This window comes from Ursus americanus, chromosome 27 (assembly GCF_024610735.1).
Source record: "Ursus americanus isolate L20-20 chromosome 27, mUrsAme1.1.p, whole genome shotgun sequence".
NCBI lineage: Eukaryota > Metazoa > Chordata > Mammalia > Carnivora > Ursidae > Ursus > Ursus americanus.
The window spans coordinates 16,447,019-16,464,778 of record NC_142153.1 but is presented as its reverse complement, the minus strand read 5'-3'; the positions used below and the strand labels follow the sequence as shown (position 1 = coordinate 16,464,778).

At 45.8% G+C, this 17,760-nt stretch overlaps 2 protein-coding genes across 8 annotated transcripts in view; one reads left to right on the top strand and one right to left on the bottom strand.

Annotated features, from left to right (window-relative positions):
- GTF2E2 (general transcription factor IIE subunit 2) overlaps positions 1-2,103 on the top strand; it is a 57,792-nt gene extending 55,689 nt beyond the window's left edge. The window contains exons 7-8 of the mRNA XM_045779249.2: positions 6-121; positions 1,385-2,103. Of these exons, the coding sequence (XP_045635205.1) occupies positions 6-121; positions 1,385-1,501 (233 nt within the window). The 3' untranslated portion in view covers positions 1,502-2,103. The remainder of the gene's footprint in view (positions 1-5; positions 122-1,384) is intronic.
- A 1,839-nt stretch (positions 2,104-3,942) lies between these two features.
- Positions 3,943-17,760, bottom strand: part of RBPMS (RNA binding protein, mRNA processing factor) — a 183,035-nt gene continuing 169,217 nt past the window's right edge. For 5 of the 7 annotated variants that reach the window (XM_087856403.1, XM_087856411.1, XM_045779235.2 and 2 more), the window contains one exon: positions 3,943-15,185. Coding sequence is in view for 1 of the 7 variants with exons in the window: in XM_087856411.1 (XP_087712537.1) it covers positions 15,180-15,185 (6 nt within the window). In the remaining 6 variants the exon portion in view is untranslated. The remainder of the gene's footprint in view (positions 15,186-17,760) is intronic. The other 2 variants (XM_087856404.1, XM_087856405.1) reach the window with 2 other exon arrangements.

Genomic DNA, 17,760 nt, shown 5'->3' with positions numbered 1-17,760 from the left:
GGCAGAGTTTCAGAAACTCTGGAGGAGTGTCACTGTGGATTCAATGGATGAGGAGAAAATTGAAGAATATCTGAAGCGACAGGGTATTTCTTCCATGCAGGAATCTGGACCAAAGAAAGTGGTATGTAGTCTCTTGAAAAAAAAAAAAAAAGTAATCCTCTGTTCTTTGAACTGTGAGCCTGCTTCCTGTTCTCTCTGAAGAGTGGGTAGTCGGTCCTCTCTTCCAGTTTTTTCTCAGTGTCCTAATCAGTGATCTTGGTCAGATGCAAACCAGATCATGTCTGATTTATTGGTGGCCAGTAGATCTCTGCCCCCGGGTGCTGTGAGAGCTTTCCTCATAACCCCTCCAGCCCGTTGTAGCAGGGACTACTCTTAAGGTCAAGTCATACCGAACGTTGTCTAGTGCCCACATGTTGCCCTCCCAGTTTCTAAAAGGAGCTTGCTTTGTCATCTTGGCCTTTAAGACCTTAATTGTGCTCCCCTTCCCCTTGCTGCATGAGCCCCCGTGGTCTTGGTGCCTGGCTCTGCCTTAGCCCTGATCACATTGTTGTCCTTGTTGACTTTCAGATTCCTTAGGAAGCAGATACTATGTAGTCCCAAAGCCCAAGCAGAGGAGGGATTTGTAACGGAAAGATGGCTTGTGAATTGCCTTGTACCAGCTAATCAATTGTCTGTAGTCCAAGGACAAATCCAGCTTGGGGACTAATTCACCAACACCCTAACTGTAGCTGCTCTGCCCCTCTCCCTTTCCCTTGTCTACCATCAGTCTTTGTAGCTTGCCGCCTTTGTGATTTTGTGTGTGTTTTATTCAGTGAATTTGTAGGACTCCCTAAAAGGTAGGATTTATTGCCCAGTGATCTCCATGAATTAGTGTAGTTGCAGCACTTTATGAGCTTTTCTTTCCTATCATTGCTTAGTTTGTTGTTTTTTTAATCACATGATTTTAAATTTCAAGGACACAGAAAAGAATGGAGAATAATATCTAACAGATTTTTGCGTGCGTAGCCACTTCCCAGTTTTGCTGTATCTCTGTATTTTGCCACGTTTGCTTCAGATCTTTTTTTATTGGTAATGGTGGATGTATTTTTAAACCTAATGATAGAAATGAAAAACAAAGAGCTTTATTGCCTCTCTTTTTAATCCGCTTAGTGTCGAGAATAGCTCTGGGGGGTTTCTGTGCCAGCCCCGTTCTTCCCGGTGGAGGTGTGACTGGAGGTGTGCACGTCACCGTATTGCTGGCGCTCGTCTGTGGTCGGGGAGCACCGTGGGGGTTGGTGGGGAAGCTGGGCCACCGAGTGGGAAGAAAGGTTTCTGCGTGTCGTTAGTAAATCCTTGCTGTTCTGCCCTTCTGAGTAGCTGTTTCTGTTTTTACCTTTTCTTGTAGGCCCCTATTCAGAGAAGGAAAAAGCCTGCTTCACAGAAGAAGCGACGGTTTAAGACCCACAACGAGCATCTGGCTGGCGTGCTGAAGGACTACTCTGACGTTGCTCCTGGCAAATAGCGAACAGTTTGTTCATGAGCAAAGAGTTAACAGATACAAAGTCAAGATCTTTCTTGTTGTTGCTGGGCCCTGCAGACTGTCTTCCCATTCTACTTCTTAGGACTGAGGAGAGAAGCAGTTCAGTTTACAGAACAAGAGCAAATTACCAAACTCAAAGCTTACTTTAATTGAATGGGCTAATGAGATATGTGATATTCCCTGTTAACCTTCTGTTACTTCTGGGGGAAAGGCGCTTAGCATGGCATGCAAGTGTCTTTGCTACTTATCTCGATTTCTAAGTGGTTCCTGGTTCCATTTCTCTTCCTTTATTACTTTAGAACAAGTTTGCAGATAGTCTTGAATGCAATATTTGTTTATTCCAAAAGAACATATTTATAATAAAATCATTGTAGAAGGAACTCTAAGACCTTAGTGAATTCAGTTTGTTTCTGTCCTTGGCAGTGGCAGATGGCAGCTCTGGGCTCTTAACTCCCACAGGACGCATGTTTGGACGTTGTCGAAGACTGGTTTGTGCCGTGGTGCCGAGCATATGGGTCTCACAATTGGAACACAGGATGTGCCTCTTGTTAGCAAATGTGACAATAAAGTTACACTACATGTGATTTTTAATGTTTTTTTTTTTTTTTTTTAAGCATAATTCAGTATTGAGCTTCTTGGATTTTGCAAGTCATGGGCTCATGCCATCTCCAACAAAGACAGAGTCTTCTTTCCAGCCTAAACGTCATCTTTACCCTGTCCCAACCCTCATGGGATTTGACCCTGATTTTTTTCTGGGGGAGACTCCGTCTTCCCATCACTGGCTGAGCTCATGAGAGCCATTATCAAAGATGTGGGCTCTTAGCAGTCATGGTGATATATAGGAAGGAAACCTGTGTGGTTATTCCAGCCTTCTATGGCAAACTGCCTGCTTTCCTTACCTCTGCTTGTTAACTTGGTATGGTGGTCCTTTGGGTTGATTTTTACAGTCCTCATATCGCAAATTGAAATTGCAGTGGATTATAAAAATAAGGTTCAGTGTTCTCAAGAAAGGTGTGATGGTAACCCAGATCAGTAAGTACTTTGTGCAGATGGTGAACTTTTTTGCTGTTTGAGTTCTTCTTATCCTTCTGATTTATTTCTCATCCATTTACGTAGACCTATTTTCGTTTCCTCTTTCTTACATCCCAGCCGCCAAAACATGGCCCCAGAAGATGTAAAACTGAGGCTCCCCCATGGTAATTTAGAACATGGGAAACTCAACATGTCTTTGTATCAGCGTTTTGCTTTTTGGGTTTTCTCTCTCTCTCTCTTTTTTTTTTTGCTGGTAAGGAGGAACTTTTAATGTCTTATGACATAAAACTAGTTTTCTTATAAAATTTCTGAAGCTAGCTTATATCCAAATATGCCTACTTTTGATGGTCCATATCCATCATTCTGTTTTATTTTCCAGTTATATTGAGGTGTAGTTGACACACAGCATGAGTTTAAGGTGTACAGCATAATGATTTGACTTCCATATATTAGGAAATGAAAACCACAGTAAATTTAGTTAACATCCATCATCTGTTACAGGTACAAAAAGTAGAAAAATTTTTTTTCCATGAAAGAAAGTTTTTTTTCCAGGAACTCTTAGGATTTACTCTTATATATACCATATATGTGGTATATACACCTTTCATATATACCATATACCATATATACCATATACACCTTTCATATATGCCGCAGAGCAGGGTTAACTGCCGTCATCTTGCTGTACACTGCATCCCAGTCCTTACTTAGAACTGAAATTTGTACCATTTGACCACCTCCATCCAATTTCCCCTGCCCCACCCCTGCCTCTGGTAACCACAAATATGATGTCTTTTATGAGTTTTTATTTTTTGGTTTCGCATATAAGTGAGATCATATAGTATTATCCTTTGTCATATTTCACTTAGTGTAATGCCCTCAAGGTCCATCTGTGTTGTTTCAAATGGCAGATGTCATCCTTACTACAGCTGAAGTATTCCATTATAGACTAATACTCTATTCCATCCACATCTTTATCCACTCATCTGTCGATAGACGCTTAGGTTGTTTCCATGCGGGTGCAGATGGCTCTTACACATACCGTTTTCATTTACTTCGGGTATATTCCCAGAAGTGGGATTGCTCGATCACTTGGTAATTCTATTTTTAGTTTTTTTGAGGAAACACCATATTTTCTGTAGTGGCTGTACCAGTTCACAATCCCACCATCCGTGCACAAGGGTTCCCTTTTTTCCACATCCTTGCCAGGATTCGTTATTTCTTTTTGATGCTACCCATTCTAATAGTATCAGAATACCTTATTGTGATTTTAATTTGTATTCCCCTAATGATTAGTGATGTTGAGCATCTTTTCATGTGCCTGTTGTCCATTCGTATATTTTCTTTAGAAGAATGCCTATTTCAGGTCCTTTGCCCAGTTTTTAGTTGCATTTCTCTTTTTTTTTTTTTTGCTATTATAGGAGTTTTTCCATATTTTTGAATGTTAAGCTCTTATCGGATGTATGGTTTGCAAATATTTTTTCCCAATTCATACATTGCTTTTTCATTTTGTTGGTTATTTCTTTGCTGTGCAGAAGCTTTTTAGTTTTATTTAGTCCCATTTGTTTATTTTTTATTTTGTTGCTTGTGCTTTAGGTGTGCTATCCAAAAAATCATTGCCAAGACCCATGTCAGAGAGCTTTTCTCCTGTCCTTTTTTCTAGGAGTTTTACGGTTTCTACTCTTACATTTAAGTCTTTAATCTGTTTTGAATTAATTTCTGAGAATGACGTAAGAGGTCTAGTTTCGTTCTTTCATGTATGAATACCCAATTTTTCCATTACCATTTATTGAAAAGACTCTTCTTTATTGAATGTTCTTGGATCCCTCATCAAATATTAGTTGATACTTTTTGTTGATAACATTTGATACTGTTTCAGTTACTGTAGCATTATAATACAGCTTGAAACCAGAACGTGTGAGGCCTCCCACTTTTGTTGTTCTTAGGATTGCTCCAGCTACTTGGGGTCTTCTGTGGTTCCTTATAAATTTTGTGTTTTTTTCTACCTCAGTAGAAAATGCCATTGGAATCTTGATAGGGGTTTCGTCGAATCTGTATATTGCTTTGTGTAGTATGGACATTTTAACAATATTTTTCCAATCTGTGAACACAGGATACCTTTACGTTTATTTATCTTGATTTCTTTTATCAATGTCTTGTAGTTTTCAGTCTAGAGCTCTTTCACCCCCTTGGTTAACTTTATTCCTAAGTACTTTATGTTGTTTTTGATGCTTTTGAAAATGGGATTGTTTTTTTCTTTTTCAGATAATTCGTTGTTAGTTTATAGGAAAGTTGCTGATTTTTGCACATTAATTTTGTTCCCTGCAACTTTACTGAATTTGTTGATTAGATCCAGTAGTTTTTTCATGGAGTCTTTAGGATTTTCTTTCTATAAAATCATGTCATCTGCAAAGAGAGACAGTTTTACGTCCTTTCTAGTTCTGATGCTTTTTATTTTTTTTGCTTGATTGCTCTAGCTAGCACTTCCAGTACTATTTGAATAAAATTGGTGAGATTGGGCACCCTTGTCTTGTTCCTGATCTTTGAGGAAAAGCTTTTAACCTTTCACCATTAAATATGATGTTAGCTGTGGGCTTGTCATATATGGCCTTTACTATGTTGAGGTATGTTCCCTTCTGTATCCGATTTGTTAAGTTCTTATAAATGGATGTTGAATTTTGTTAAATGCATTTTCTGTGTTTATTGAAATGACAATGATTGTCTTTCATTTTATTAATGTGATGTATCACACTGATTGATTTGCATACATTAAACCATCCTTGCATCCTAAAGATAAATCCCACTTGATCATTATGAAAGATCTTTTTAATGTGTTGCCAAATATGGTTTGCCAGTATTTTACTGAGAATTTTTGCATCTATGTCCTTCAGAGATGTAGTTTTTTCTCATAATGCTCTGTTTTGGCTTTGGTACTATTGTAATGCTGGCCTTATAAATTTGGGAGTGTTCTCTCCTCTTTGAGTTTTTGGAAAAGTTTGAGAAGGATTGGAATTCTTTAAATATTTGGTAAAATTCGTCTTTGAGGCCATCTGGTCCTGGGCTTTTCTTTGTTGGCGGATTTTTGAGTGCTGATTCAGTTTCCTCCTGGTAATTAGTCTTATTTAGATCTACTTATTCTTGATTCAGACATGGTAGGTTGTATTTTCTATTTCAGGGAGCCTGGCTGCCTTGGTCAGAGCACAAAAGTCTTGATACTGGGGTCATGACTTAAGCCTCATGTTGAGCATGGAGCTTACTTAGAAAAATAAAAACAAAACAATGTTTTTTTCCATTCTAGGCTGTCCAGTTTGGTGTACGGTTGTTCATAGTAGCCTCTTAGGATCCTTTGTATTTCTGTGATATCAGTTGTAATGTTTCCTTTTTCATTTGTAATTTTGTTGATTTGGAATCTTTCTTGGTTAGTCTAGCTTAATGTTTGTCAGTTTTATCTTTTCAAAGAACCATCTCTTTGGTTAATCTTTATTGTTTTTCTGTTCTCTATCATATTTACTTTTGCTTTAATCTTTATTATTTCTTTCCTCCTGTTCACTTTTGGCTCACTTTGTTCTTTAATTCTTTAATGCTTAGAGTTCGGTTATTTGAAGTCTTTCTTGTTTCTAACTGTAGGTGTTTATTGCTGTGAATTTCCCTTTAAGAACTGCTTTTGCTGGCACCGGGGTGGCTCAGTCAGTTCGGCTCAGGTCATGATCCCAGGGTCCTGGGATCGAGTCCCACATTGGGCTCTCTGCTCAGCGTGGAGTCTGCTTCTCCCTCTCCTTCCGCCTGCCACTCACCTTGTTTATGCGCTCGCTCTCTCTCTCTTAAATTAAAACAAAACAAAACTAAACTGCTTTTGCTGCATCCCATAAGTTTTGGTAGATTGTGTTTCCATTTTTGTTTGTCTCAAGATACTTTCTTACTTCTCATTTAATTTCTTCTTTGATCCACTGGTTGTCCAGGAGACTGTTCAGTTCCTATGTATTCATGAATTTTTCCATTTCCCTTCTTTTGTTGATTACTAGTTTCATACCATTGAGGTCAGAGACGATACCTGGCATGATTTCAGCCTTCTTAAATAGTAAGACTTGGGGCACCTGGGTAGCTCAGTTGGTTAAATGTCTGCCTTTGGCTCGGGTCATGATCTTGGGGTCCTGGGATTGAGCCCTGCATCAGGCTCCCTGCTCAGCAGGGAGTCAGCTTCTCCCTCTCCCTCTGCAACTCCCCCTGCTTGTGCTCTTTTGCCCTCTCTCTCTCTCTAAAATAAAAATCTTTAAAAAAAATTACTAAGAGTTATTTTTTGGCCTAGCATATGGTTTATCCTAGAAAATGTTCCTGTGTGCCTGAGAAGAATATATAGCTTGCTCTTGTCAGGCAGAATGTTCTGTATATGGTTGTTAGGTCCATTTGTTCTATAAGAATTGTTCAAATCTGTTGTTTCCTATTGGTTCTCTGTCTGGATGATCCATCCATTGTTGAGAGTGGAGTATTAAAGCCCCCAGCTATTAATGTATTGCTGTTTATTTTTCCTTTTAGCTCTGTTAGTTTTGTCTTTGTCTGTGTGTGTCTTTAAGGCTAAAGTGAGTGTCTTGTAGGCAGCAATTCATTGGATCTTGTTTTTTAATAACAGTCAAGGTGTTCTGTGTATTTCAGTTGCAGAATTTAATCCATTTATGCTTAATTATTGATAGAGACTTATTGCTATTTTGTTAAATTTTTTAGATCCATTTTTGTAGATCCATTGTTCCTTGTTTTGAATTTTGTCTTTTTAAAAGTGTTTTGATGTCTTTTGGTATCAGTATGCTTTGACTTCTTTATCATGTTCTTTTTTGTAATTGCTGTACGTTTCTCCCTTGTGGTTACCATGAAGCTTATGTAAAATATCTTAAAATTATAACACCTTATTTTAACCTGATAACTTCAGTAGGATTTCTTTCTTTCTTTTTTTTTTTTTTTTAAAGATTTTATTTATTTATTTGACAGAGAGACAGCCAGCAAGAGAGGGAACACAAGCAGGGGGAGTGGGAGAGGAAGAAGCAGGCTCCCAGCGGAGGAGCCGGATGCGGGGCTTGATCCCAGAACGCCGGGATCACGCCCTGAGCTGAAGGCAGATGCTTAACGACTGAGCCACCCAGGCGCCCCTTCAGTAGGATTTCTAAGCTTGACACTTTTACTTATCCTACTGCTCACACTTTAGGTTGTTGATATTGTTTACATATTTTTAATACTGTGTAAGTAATAACAGATTATTATTGTTATGGTTCTTTTTTCTGTGTTTTTAAACTAGAGTTGTAAGTGAACTATGCACTGCTATTACCATGTTACAGCGTCTAATTTTGACTATATATTTACCATTGCCAGTGAGTTTTATGCTTTCTGTGTTTTTTCAGTGTTAATTCGCATCTTTTTTACTTCCCTTCTGAGAACTCCCTTTAGCATTTGTTAGGTCTAGTGGCGCTGAAGTACCTCAGCTTTTGTTTGTTTGGGAAAGTATTTCTCCTCATTTCTAAAGGCCAGCTTTTCCAAGTGTAGAGTTCTTGGTTGACGGGTGTGTTCTTTCTTTTCTTTCTCTTTCTTCCTTCCTTCCTTCCTCCCTTCCCTTCCCTTCCCTTCCCTTCCCTTTCCTCCTTCCTTCCTTCCTTCCTTCCTTCCTTCCTTCCTCTTTCTTTCTTTCTTTCTTTCTTTCTTTCTTTCTTTCTTTCTTTCTTTCTTTCTTTCTTTCTTTCTTTCTTTCTTTCTTTTCCTTCCTTTTCTTTTCCTTCCTTTCCTTTTCCTTCCTTTCCTTTTCTTTTCTTTCTTTCAGCATTTTGCATATGTCATCCTTTTCTTCCCTGGCCTAAGACGTTTGTTTAGAAATCCTCTGATGGGGCACCTGGGTGGCACAGTGGGTTAAACTGTTAAAGTGTGTTAACTGACTCTTGGTTTTGTCTCAGGTTGTGAGATTGAGCTCTCTGTACTCAGTGTGGAGTCTGCTTGGGATTCTGTCCCTCTGCCCCCCTCCCCCATGCCCGCTCACTGTCAAATAAATAAATACTGAGAGAGAGTGAGCACGAGGGAGGGAGGGCCAGAGGGAGAAGCAGACTCCCCGCTGAGCAAGAGCCCTCAAGAACCCTGAGATCATGACCTGAGCTGAAGGCAGATGCTTAACCGACTGAGCCACCTGGGCACCCCATAAATAAATAAATCTTAAAAAATATTCCGATATTCTTACGTGGGTTCCTTCGTATATAATTTCCTTTACTCTTGCTGCTTTCAAAATTCTTTGTCTTTGACTTTTGACAATTTTTTAAAAATGTGTCTTGGTGTATCCTTACTTGGGTTCAGTCTAATTGGGTTCCTTTGGGCCTCAGGGATCTAGATGTCCATTTCTTTCCCGGGTTTGGAAAGTCTTTTGGCATTATTGCTTTAAATATACTTTCTCTCTTTCTCTTATTCTGAAATTCCTATTACATGAATATTGTTTCTTTTAATTGTGTCCAGTAAATCCAGTAGATATTCTTAATTCTTTTTGCTCCTCTGACTGGATAATTTCTAATGCTCTTTCCCCCAGGTTGCTGATTCTTCTGTTTCGAAACTCTTTATTAAATTCCTCAGGGCAGTCATTGTATTTTCAGCTCTGAGATTTTTTTAAATGGTTTCTATGTCTTTGTTGAACTTCTCGTTTTGTTCATTTATTGTTTTTTGACTTTGTGTAATTCACTAAAGTTTAAGAGGATTATTTTGAATTCTTGGACGGTTTGTAAATCTCCATTTCTTTTGGACTGTACATGTTTACTTGAGCAGAGACAGTTTTTCACCAGTCAGCGTAGTTTGGGTTTCTGGATGTGTCTGCTAGTAACATCACTGGGCAGGTAGGGCTTGCTATCAGCTCTATTTTTTGATGAAGCCACTGCCCAAGCTCTGAGTCACGGGGGCTGGGGGTGTTACTGGCTGAGAACAGTTGTATAGGACTGCTGGCTTCGTTCCCTGCCAAAGCGAGTCTATAGGATGGACTCTGCAGTTGCCTGGGTTCTCCGGTCAGGCTTTCTAGATGGTCAGGAGTGGGTCCTATATTCAGTAGGTGGGGCTGCGAATTAGCCTCTCTGACCTGGTCTGCCATCAGGACAGGCCCCAGGGCCTGCATGGCTCAGTGTTTGGTACCCAAATTGGGCATGACTGTACCCTGAATTCCCTGGCTAGTCGAGGCCCATGGTTTTGCCCTGTGGATGGGGAGTGCACTGTGTTCTCTATTCAGGTGCGGTGGTCCACGCAGCTCCCTGTGTGCCCTGGTGAGGTTCCCTGGTCGGTGGGCTGAAAGCTGTATTCAGCAATAGGTGAGGCTACGAATTCGTTTCCCCGCCCAGGCTCAGCAGAACCAGCTTCAAGGTTGGTAAGACTGTTGTCTTGACTCAAGCCAACCCGCCTCCCAGGTTCTCTGGCCGAACAGGGCCACAGGCTTTGCTCTGCAGACAGTTGAGGCCTGCCTGCCGGACTCCCTGCTTGAGCGTTGCGGGCTGTGCGGCCTCCCAGGCGTTCTGGCCAGGCAGGGTCGAGAGCTGCACACAGCTTTGGGCAGTCTTATGACTCCACTCCCTCCAGCGCTGGAAAATCGCTTCATTTGAGGACCTAGATCTGGCAGCCGTGCTCCCCATGGAGTTCCCTGGTCAGACCACATCACTGACCTCCTTCTGCAGATGAGCAAAGCCTCTGGTCGGGACTGCTGCTTGGGCACTGCAGGTAGGAACTTGGGCTGCTGAGATCTGAGGGGTGGTTGTTGCAAGCCCTTCCTCCCTTCTCTGTCACAGTTGGATTTCCAGGGGTTAAGCTCCGCAGATCCCCCTGAAATCCTGGTGCACCCAGACCCAAGTCGGGGCTCCTAAGAAGTGACCCACATGTTGGGAAGCTTGATGGCCGCCCTGGCTGTTTCTCCCACCAGAGGAACCGTAGGCCAAGGGGCCGGGAGGGGCAGTCAGGGGCAGTAGCTGCTCCTGTTCTTCTGATAGGGTCTGTCTTGGTCTCCACAGTGTAGGAGGGTGCTTCAGCCTCCCCCTTGTGTTCCAGAATTTTCTCAGTGGTCTTGTCCTTGTATAGTAGTTGTGACGGGGAGCAAAATCAGGAATGACCTATGTCACCATGTTGGTGATTATCACCTGTCACCATCCTGTTTTATTGGTTAGGTCTGGAAATGCATTTTGGACATCTCAAACACCTCGTCGTGTTTTGCAAGGAGACATACCTGAAGGCCACCATCACAGAATCTAAGGTAAGACACTTTGCTGCCAGGTGTGTGTCGTTAGTAGTTTCTAGCTAAGCCTGTGCTCATCAGTATTGTCAGCTGGCTTGTTGACTTCTTTTATCTTGTCTAAACTCCCTTCAGAAAGGAGGAAATTGCGATGTAGAGAAATGCAGTATTTTGCTAAATTGTGAATTGCTAAGTCACACTGGCAAATTCTGCAGCTTTACCTCATTCACGTGCCTTGATCCCCTCTGCCTGCTACATGGAAGAGAAATTTCTCCATCTACCCCTTCTGGTGGTCTGGGGATTAGGGCGCCTGGTGACACGCGGGGAGAGATGTAATCTTTGTGGGAAATCACGAGAGGGTCTCAGTTGTGTCGCAATAAAAGGAAGGACGTCTTTTACCAGTTCTTCTGGGTGTCTAAAAACATACCCGCCCAAAATTCAGGTTGAGTTGAAGTCCCGTTCTTGCCTCTGCCCATCTCTGTTGGACCTGCTGGCCATCTAGAAGCAAGTGGGAGTGGGTGTGGCTGGCTGGTTTAGGAAGTGAAGACAGTCTGCGGTGCGTTTCAATCTATAATTGACGACAATCATCCGAGGCTTTTAGGGGATAGCTAAGAGAAATGCAGCTGTGCCTGGACCAAATGTAAACATGGATATCCGGCTGCTGCTGTCACCCCCTAGCAGTGTGGTGAGGTGGCAGTGGGACCTGGGGGCGGAGGTGCCCTCGGTAGCCGGGGAGCAGAGTCCCGGTGAGAAGGCTGAGCGGGGATACCCACTGCTTCCGGTCCATGCTTGCGGGGAGGGCCCTGCGAGTACACAGTCCTTGATTTGTTTGGGGAGCTGTTTGAGGTCATGAGCGGACAAAACATGTTCTGAATGTGGGGTTATGGCATCTGGATTTATAAATCCCCCAATTCCTACCAGCTAATGATTTTCCAAGGAGACTCGGTGTCCCTTCTTCCCTATAGCTGCTGTTTTTATACGTTTCACTTGCCAGGAAGATTTTGGGTTTTCTGAGGCTTTTTTGGGTTGTTCTTAACAAGCCAAGACCAGCACAGTCACTGTGCGGCAAGGCTGGAGTGATGTTGTGTGGACAGCAGTGATTGGCCCATCATCAATGCATTGTCATCCTTGGGGCTTCACGTAGGATGTGTCATGCTTTCCCGGTGTGTATATTGTGAGCTTGTCCTGGGCTTGTCCTGGTAGGTGTTCTGTGGGAGGTAGAGGGCGGGTGAGTCCTAGGGCTTCTAGGACCCACGTCTACACTGACTGGACCTTGGAACATGTGCTTCTGTCCTGTCCCTGGAGTGTTCTGTTGAGTGAGTCCACATTTTTTTAAGTGATCTGTATGCCCTACCTGGGGCTCGAACTCATGACCCCAAGGTTATCAGTGTGTCTTAGTGTAGGCGTCCTGAGGATGGTTTCAGATAACGCCTCACCATTAACAAGTGTTCTTGTGCCTTCTGAGGATGTTGGAAACATACGGTATCGAGAGAGGGTGCAGAGCTGGAGTTGAAGGTTAGGGGCAACCACGTGCTGTCGCTCTTCAAACCGGGTAGGAACGCTCTTTTTACTCAACATTCGGACGCCCCAGTGGTGCGGAACACGGGGAAATCCGAACACACTCTTCGCACTAAGCGTGCCCTGCCCAGAGCCCTCAGGAGTAGCTAGTCGCCCCGAAACCTGTGTAGAGATTCGGAATTCAGGGAGATCAGTCACACCCCCTCCATTCTCGAGAATGTTCCTTACACCACACAAGTCAGGACCCGAAGATGCCATGGGGTCCTGGGCTTTGGGCGAAACTCACAGGGCGGTCGGTGGTTGCCAGTTGGTCCAACGTCTATGCAAGCACTGGGTCCAGTGAATCTGGATGATTCATTTTGTAAGTTTTAAGGTTCTCTTCCAAATTTGCAGAGGTAGAAGACATAGTATTTAATTTCAGGTGTCATTTTTATAGCTTTATAGCTAGTCTGGTGCTCACAAGAGGTACAAGTGAACAAGAAGGGTCACTTGGTAACCAGTTGGCTTGGTGGCCACGTTCCAGGGGTCTGCACACTGGGACATTCTGCATGGAAGCAGAGGGAACACAGACCTGCCTTTTTCTTATCCCAAGTTCCCAATTCCAACGGACAGTATTCCTGCTCCACAGAATGACAGTAAAGACCTTTTTCATACTGTCAGGAAGCTGGCGTTTCACTGGTCAGTGGGAATCTATCTGGCGTTCACACTAGACTGGTAAATACCATCCAGTCTTGTCACTTGCATGTCACCTATGGCCATCAGCATAGTGCCGACTGGGGCACTGGTTCGCCCAGCCCGAGGCCACTTGTGAGCAATCATGTGGACGTGGTGCTGAGCTGCCCGGCCCGGATGGTGCCCCAGCGGTGGACGGTCACACATGGGCTGAGGCAAGCTGCAGATGGGTCTTCTATGGTCCCACTGACGCTCCAGGGCACAGGAGGGCGTCACTGGGACCTGCTCCAGGCAGATGGTCCCTCTGCAGAAGGGATATAAATGGCAGTGCCTGTCAAGACTAGTTAGTAGTTACTGTTGGTTGGTGCTGTTACTCTGAATGGAGCACTGTGGATTTTTTCCAAACTCTCCCTGTATTGACAATCACTATCCTCATGGCTGTCAACGCCTGGCTCACCCTGTAAGTTGGCAGAAAACCATGAACGACCCTTCATAGACGCAGATCTTGAGCTGAAGCACTGTGGGCCGACGTGGGTGCGGAGTCTGGCAGGTGCAGTAAAAGGCATCAGGAAGGGTGTGAGCCTACCTTGAGATCCTCCTGCCAGGTCAGTAAGGGCCAGGGGCCTAAGGTGTCCATGTGTCACCAAGTGCCCCCAGTCGAGCATTTGTAGAGGTGGCTCTCTGGCTGTCCCGTCCCTATTCCTTAGTCCCCTGCTTCTCAGCTTTGTCCGTGCCGAGCACGGGAAAGAAACCTGCTGGGCTGCGGGGGGGATGCTCTTGCTTGATCTTGCAGACAAGAACATGTCAAGCAATGGTGTGACAGCTGAAAATACTTTATTTTTAAAAATGACAAAAAAGAAAAGTACCTTAACACAGTTTATAAAAGTATAGTAGACTGTGTGGAAGTTGCGGTTTTCCTTAGAAACAAGAGTACAGAAGTCTCCCCAAGAGCCAGGGGGCGCTGCAGGCGGCACCCCCACGCTGCTGGCCGTACCCCCTCCCTCAACCCTGGCTCTTCTTGTCCCCTTTTTTGTAACAACCTTTAAAAGCTTCTTGATATCTTTATTTCTAATGGGGACTAATCAGCTCCCCGCCCTAGAACACTGCCGTCTTCAGCACAGTGTGAGAATAAGCAGCAAGCTAATCCGGTTTAGCTCTCTCAGCAGCTGAAAATTCTTAGGTCAATTTATCTTTCTTTACAATGTGGCTCTTCTACCACAAGGGGGCGAGACTGAGCTGCCAGACTCTGGAAAGGGGTCCCCTTCTCCCACTAGACTTGGGTTTTGAGTAAGCCGAGCAGCCTTCACTCCAAATGCTCACGGGCAGCACCCCGGCTTCGGGGGCTGTTTCAAGGGCTTCGTCTGGCACGGTGCTGCCCAGCTCAGGAACACCCGCTCTGTTCACCAGCGGTTGTGCAAGTCACGGGGGGGACAGGAGCGGCCCGTGGCAGCAGCCAGCTCCCTGGTGAGGTGGGCCGGCCTCCCCTTCCCCCCTGTGCCGCCAGGGGAGGTGGGCGTCAGTGGGTCTCCCACTCAGGGTGATCCGGGAGCAGGATAAGGGCAGAACCCACCCTTGGGACACACGTATGCGCAGGCTCTCCGGGAGCTGCACCCTGGTCAGGAACGTGAGCCTGCGCGAGGCTGCTTAGTCTCGCCATCAGCGGGCCACCGCAGTCGCAGCTGCTGGGGGCTTCAGACTGTCCTGCAGGAGCGTCCAGCTGGAAATGGGCACGTGCACCTAGCAGGGCTGCAGCTCGCTGTTTTGTTCCTACCTTACGCTGCACTCAGGCCAGGCCGGCGGACGGCTATACATTCGCAATACGATTCCAGAAAGTCTGTAGTATTTAAAAACATGCTTCAAACATGCAGCTTGGAGGAAAAAAATAGATATTTTTAATTACAAGCATTCAAAAGTCAAGCACAAAAACTGTGATCCAGCCCAGTGTAAGATCATCCATGCGCTCATACTTAAAATGTTTGTTTAGTATAAAAATACTCACTCTCTTGGTTTTATTGTTGACATCTTTTATGTTTCGTTTGAAAATATCTCCAAACTGTACAGAAATGTCAGACCATGCGTTCACAAATAACACACTATTTCTTAAAATTATACAGTGTAAAAGAGTAAAACATTTTTATTATATTTGTTTCTTCGAGAAAAACAGATGTGTGATAGAGGCTGTGGCAAAGTCTTGAAGGGACCAAAACTGGGCAGGTGTTTTCAAGCCTGAAACAGAAAGAACATGGGTGAGGGGAGAGCTCACCTTCCCCCGAGCTGCGGGGCTTCCCTTCAACCGTGTGTGGGTACGTACACACCACACGTGTCCGGACCCTCCGAAGACCCCTCACCAGAGTAGCAGTGTTCTCACTGTAGACACAGGCAGTACATACATCTCTCTTACCAGAAACTTTTCAAGACCGACCTTCCCTGCACTTGCAAGGAAGCACTCACGCGTGTTTTGCTTTGTGGCAAAAAAGAAAAAGCCTTCGAATCATCCCTGAGACTTTGTGACTCGCAGAGTCCCAGCGTGGCCCCACGGTTTCCTTCCCTTCTGTAAAGGCTGGCTGTGAAACCTCTACTATCTGTTCCTATTTTCTGGCCATCTTACCAACATGTCAGACCCAAATTTGTGGTTGTAGAAAAGGTATACGAAGGTCTAGGCAGAAGTCAGTCCGCGGACACTAGAATTTTGTACAGAGAAGTGCTCGTGTGTGGGAGGGCGCTATAACGAAAACAGCAGTACTAGTAACCACCCATCTGAGCGTCCTGAGTTAGACTTCTTTGGGAAGATGTGTATTTAGCAGTAACTCCCAGAGAAACCGTGCATGAACACTCGCAAACAGCACGAACTGGACAGTTCTGGTAAATCCTATCTATGCCAGGCCTGCACTGAGCTGGGACACCCGTGCTGTGACCCAGTATACCTTGGCACAGCCTGTTTGCAGGTGACGGCAGAAATAAGGGGCCACAAGTCAGAAGATCCAACATCATGACCACACAGCTGTGGTTCACGGAACAGTCTCCCAGGGAGAGACGGGGGTGCTGCTTCCAAGGGCAGGGATCTGGACATTCAGAGCCTCACCTGTCACGTTCGAGTAACACTTACCCCTCTTGAGCTTGCTGCCACTATTCGGCTAGTGCTAGTCCATCAGTTGAACTAGGCTTCTCACAGAGGCTAGAAAGGCCTGGGGGGCCCGCAGTGCGCACGCCACCTCAGTGACCCCCCCCCCCACCCCTGCCGCCTCTCTCGGCAGAGCTGACAGGCCAGGAGTGCAGGAGGAGAGAGACGCCGTCTGGACATCTCCTTCTGCCTGCTTTGCCTCCCCCGGTGCCCAGCACAGGAAGGGTGTCGCCGGTCCCTCGGCAGGTGCTCAGTGAGGGAGAAACCTGAGTGGGCTGGGACGCTGCACACCCCATCTTGGGCACATGTCACCGGATCCGTGACGCTCGTGAGCAGGGCCAGGAGACGGGCCCACTTTTGAGCGCTTCATCTTTTTGCTGCACCCTGACTTGTACCCAGTGGGGACACCAGCAGCCCTGGGTGGGTGGCAGGGACCAGGGCGCCAGGCATTACCACCAAAGCTGGAGCAGCGGACCTTCCCAGTGAACTCAGGACCTAACGGGCCCTCAAATGCCTGAGCTGCCCTCGAACTGCCAAAGGAGCCTCCCCTCCGGAGTGGGAAGAGGCAGAGCCCCCTTGCGCCCCCAGCTCTGGACGGCCAGAGAGAGGGAAACCTGCCCAGTCGAGGTGGATACAAGACACTTTCCCCCACTCTTGAGGCTTGTCAGGCTTGGAACGACAAGTCCCACGTCATCCCAAACTTGACCACGGGCCAGCAGCCCAAGCTGTGTATTGGTTCCAGGAAACGGTTTCTGAGGAACAGCAGTCCCCCTACGGCTGTTCCTACTTTGGAACAATTCACAGGGGACGGCGCTGGGCAGCCCTCGGACTCTGGGAACCTTAAGGGGCCTGCGCGCTGCCAAAGGAGCGCGCCATCTCGGGAAAGCAGCCCAAACTCCCATGTGGGGACACCGTCTCGACACCAACATCTGAAAGCAAAGCTGCCACACTGCCTTCAGGGACAGAGACTCAATGAACAGGCAAAGGAACACCGGCCACCCGTGATGGCGCCTGCCCGTGCACACAGGACAGACCAGGTCCCTGTGGTCTCCCCCAGCCCCGGGCCGGGGCCTGATTGGTCGGCTTTCTCCTCTGGAGAGCTCAATGACCATCTCTGGCCAAGTACATGTTGCTACTCTTGGCCTTTCTGGGTCCACAGCCAGTTCTGGACAACTGTCCCCGTTCCTATCAGCTTTGCCCTGGACATTTCTGCCATGACCTAAAAGGCACCCTGTCTACACCCAGACTCCCCACCCTACCTTCTTCATATGGCTCCCGCTCCCGACCCCTCCGCCTGTGTCTCCATCCCTCCACCCAGCCCCTGGTGACACGGCCACAGCCTGTCTCTCGGATGACTGTGACTTCCCGACACCGCCATCACCATCACGGGCTCACCTCTCCTGGTACATGTTTCTAATTTGACTCATTTTGCTGTGGACAGCCAGGTGACAAGGATACTGAAAACACCTTCCCCTGTCTCCACGAGACCCCAAATCCCTAACACATCCATCCAGGCCCTCAAAAGCTGGGCCATAATCCACTTTGGACCAGAACTGTGGTGCAGATCTTCCTCCCTCCTCCTGTTCTTAGGAGCCCTGCTCGCTCTCAGAACTCGGTGTGAGTGCCCCCCGCCGGGCTGTCTCTTCTGGGCTCTCACTACGAGTCCTCACTGTCCAGGCC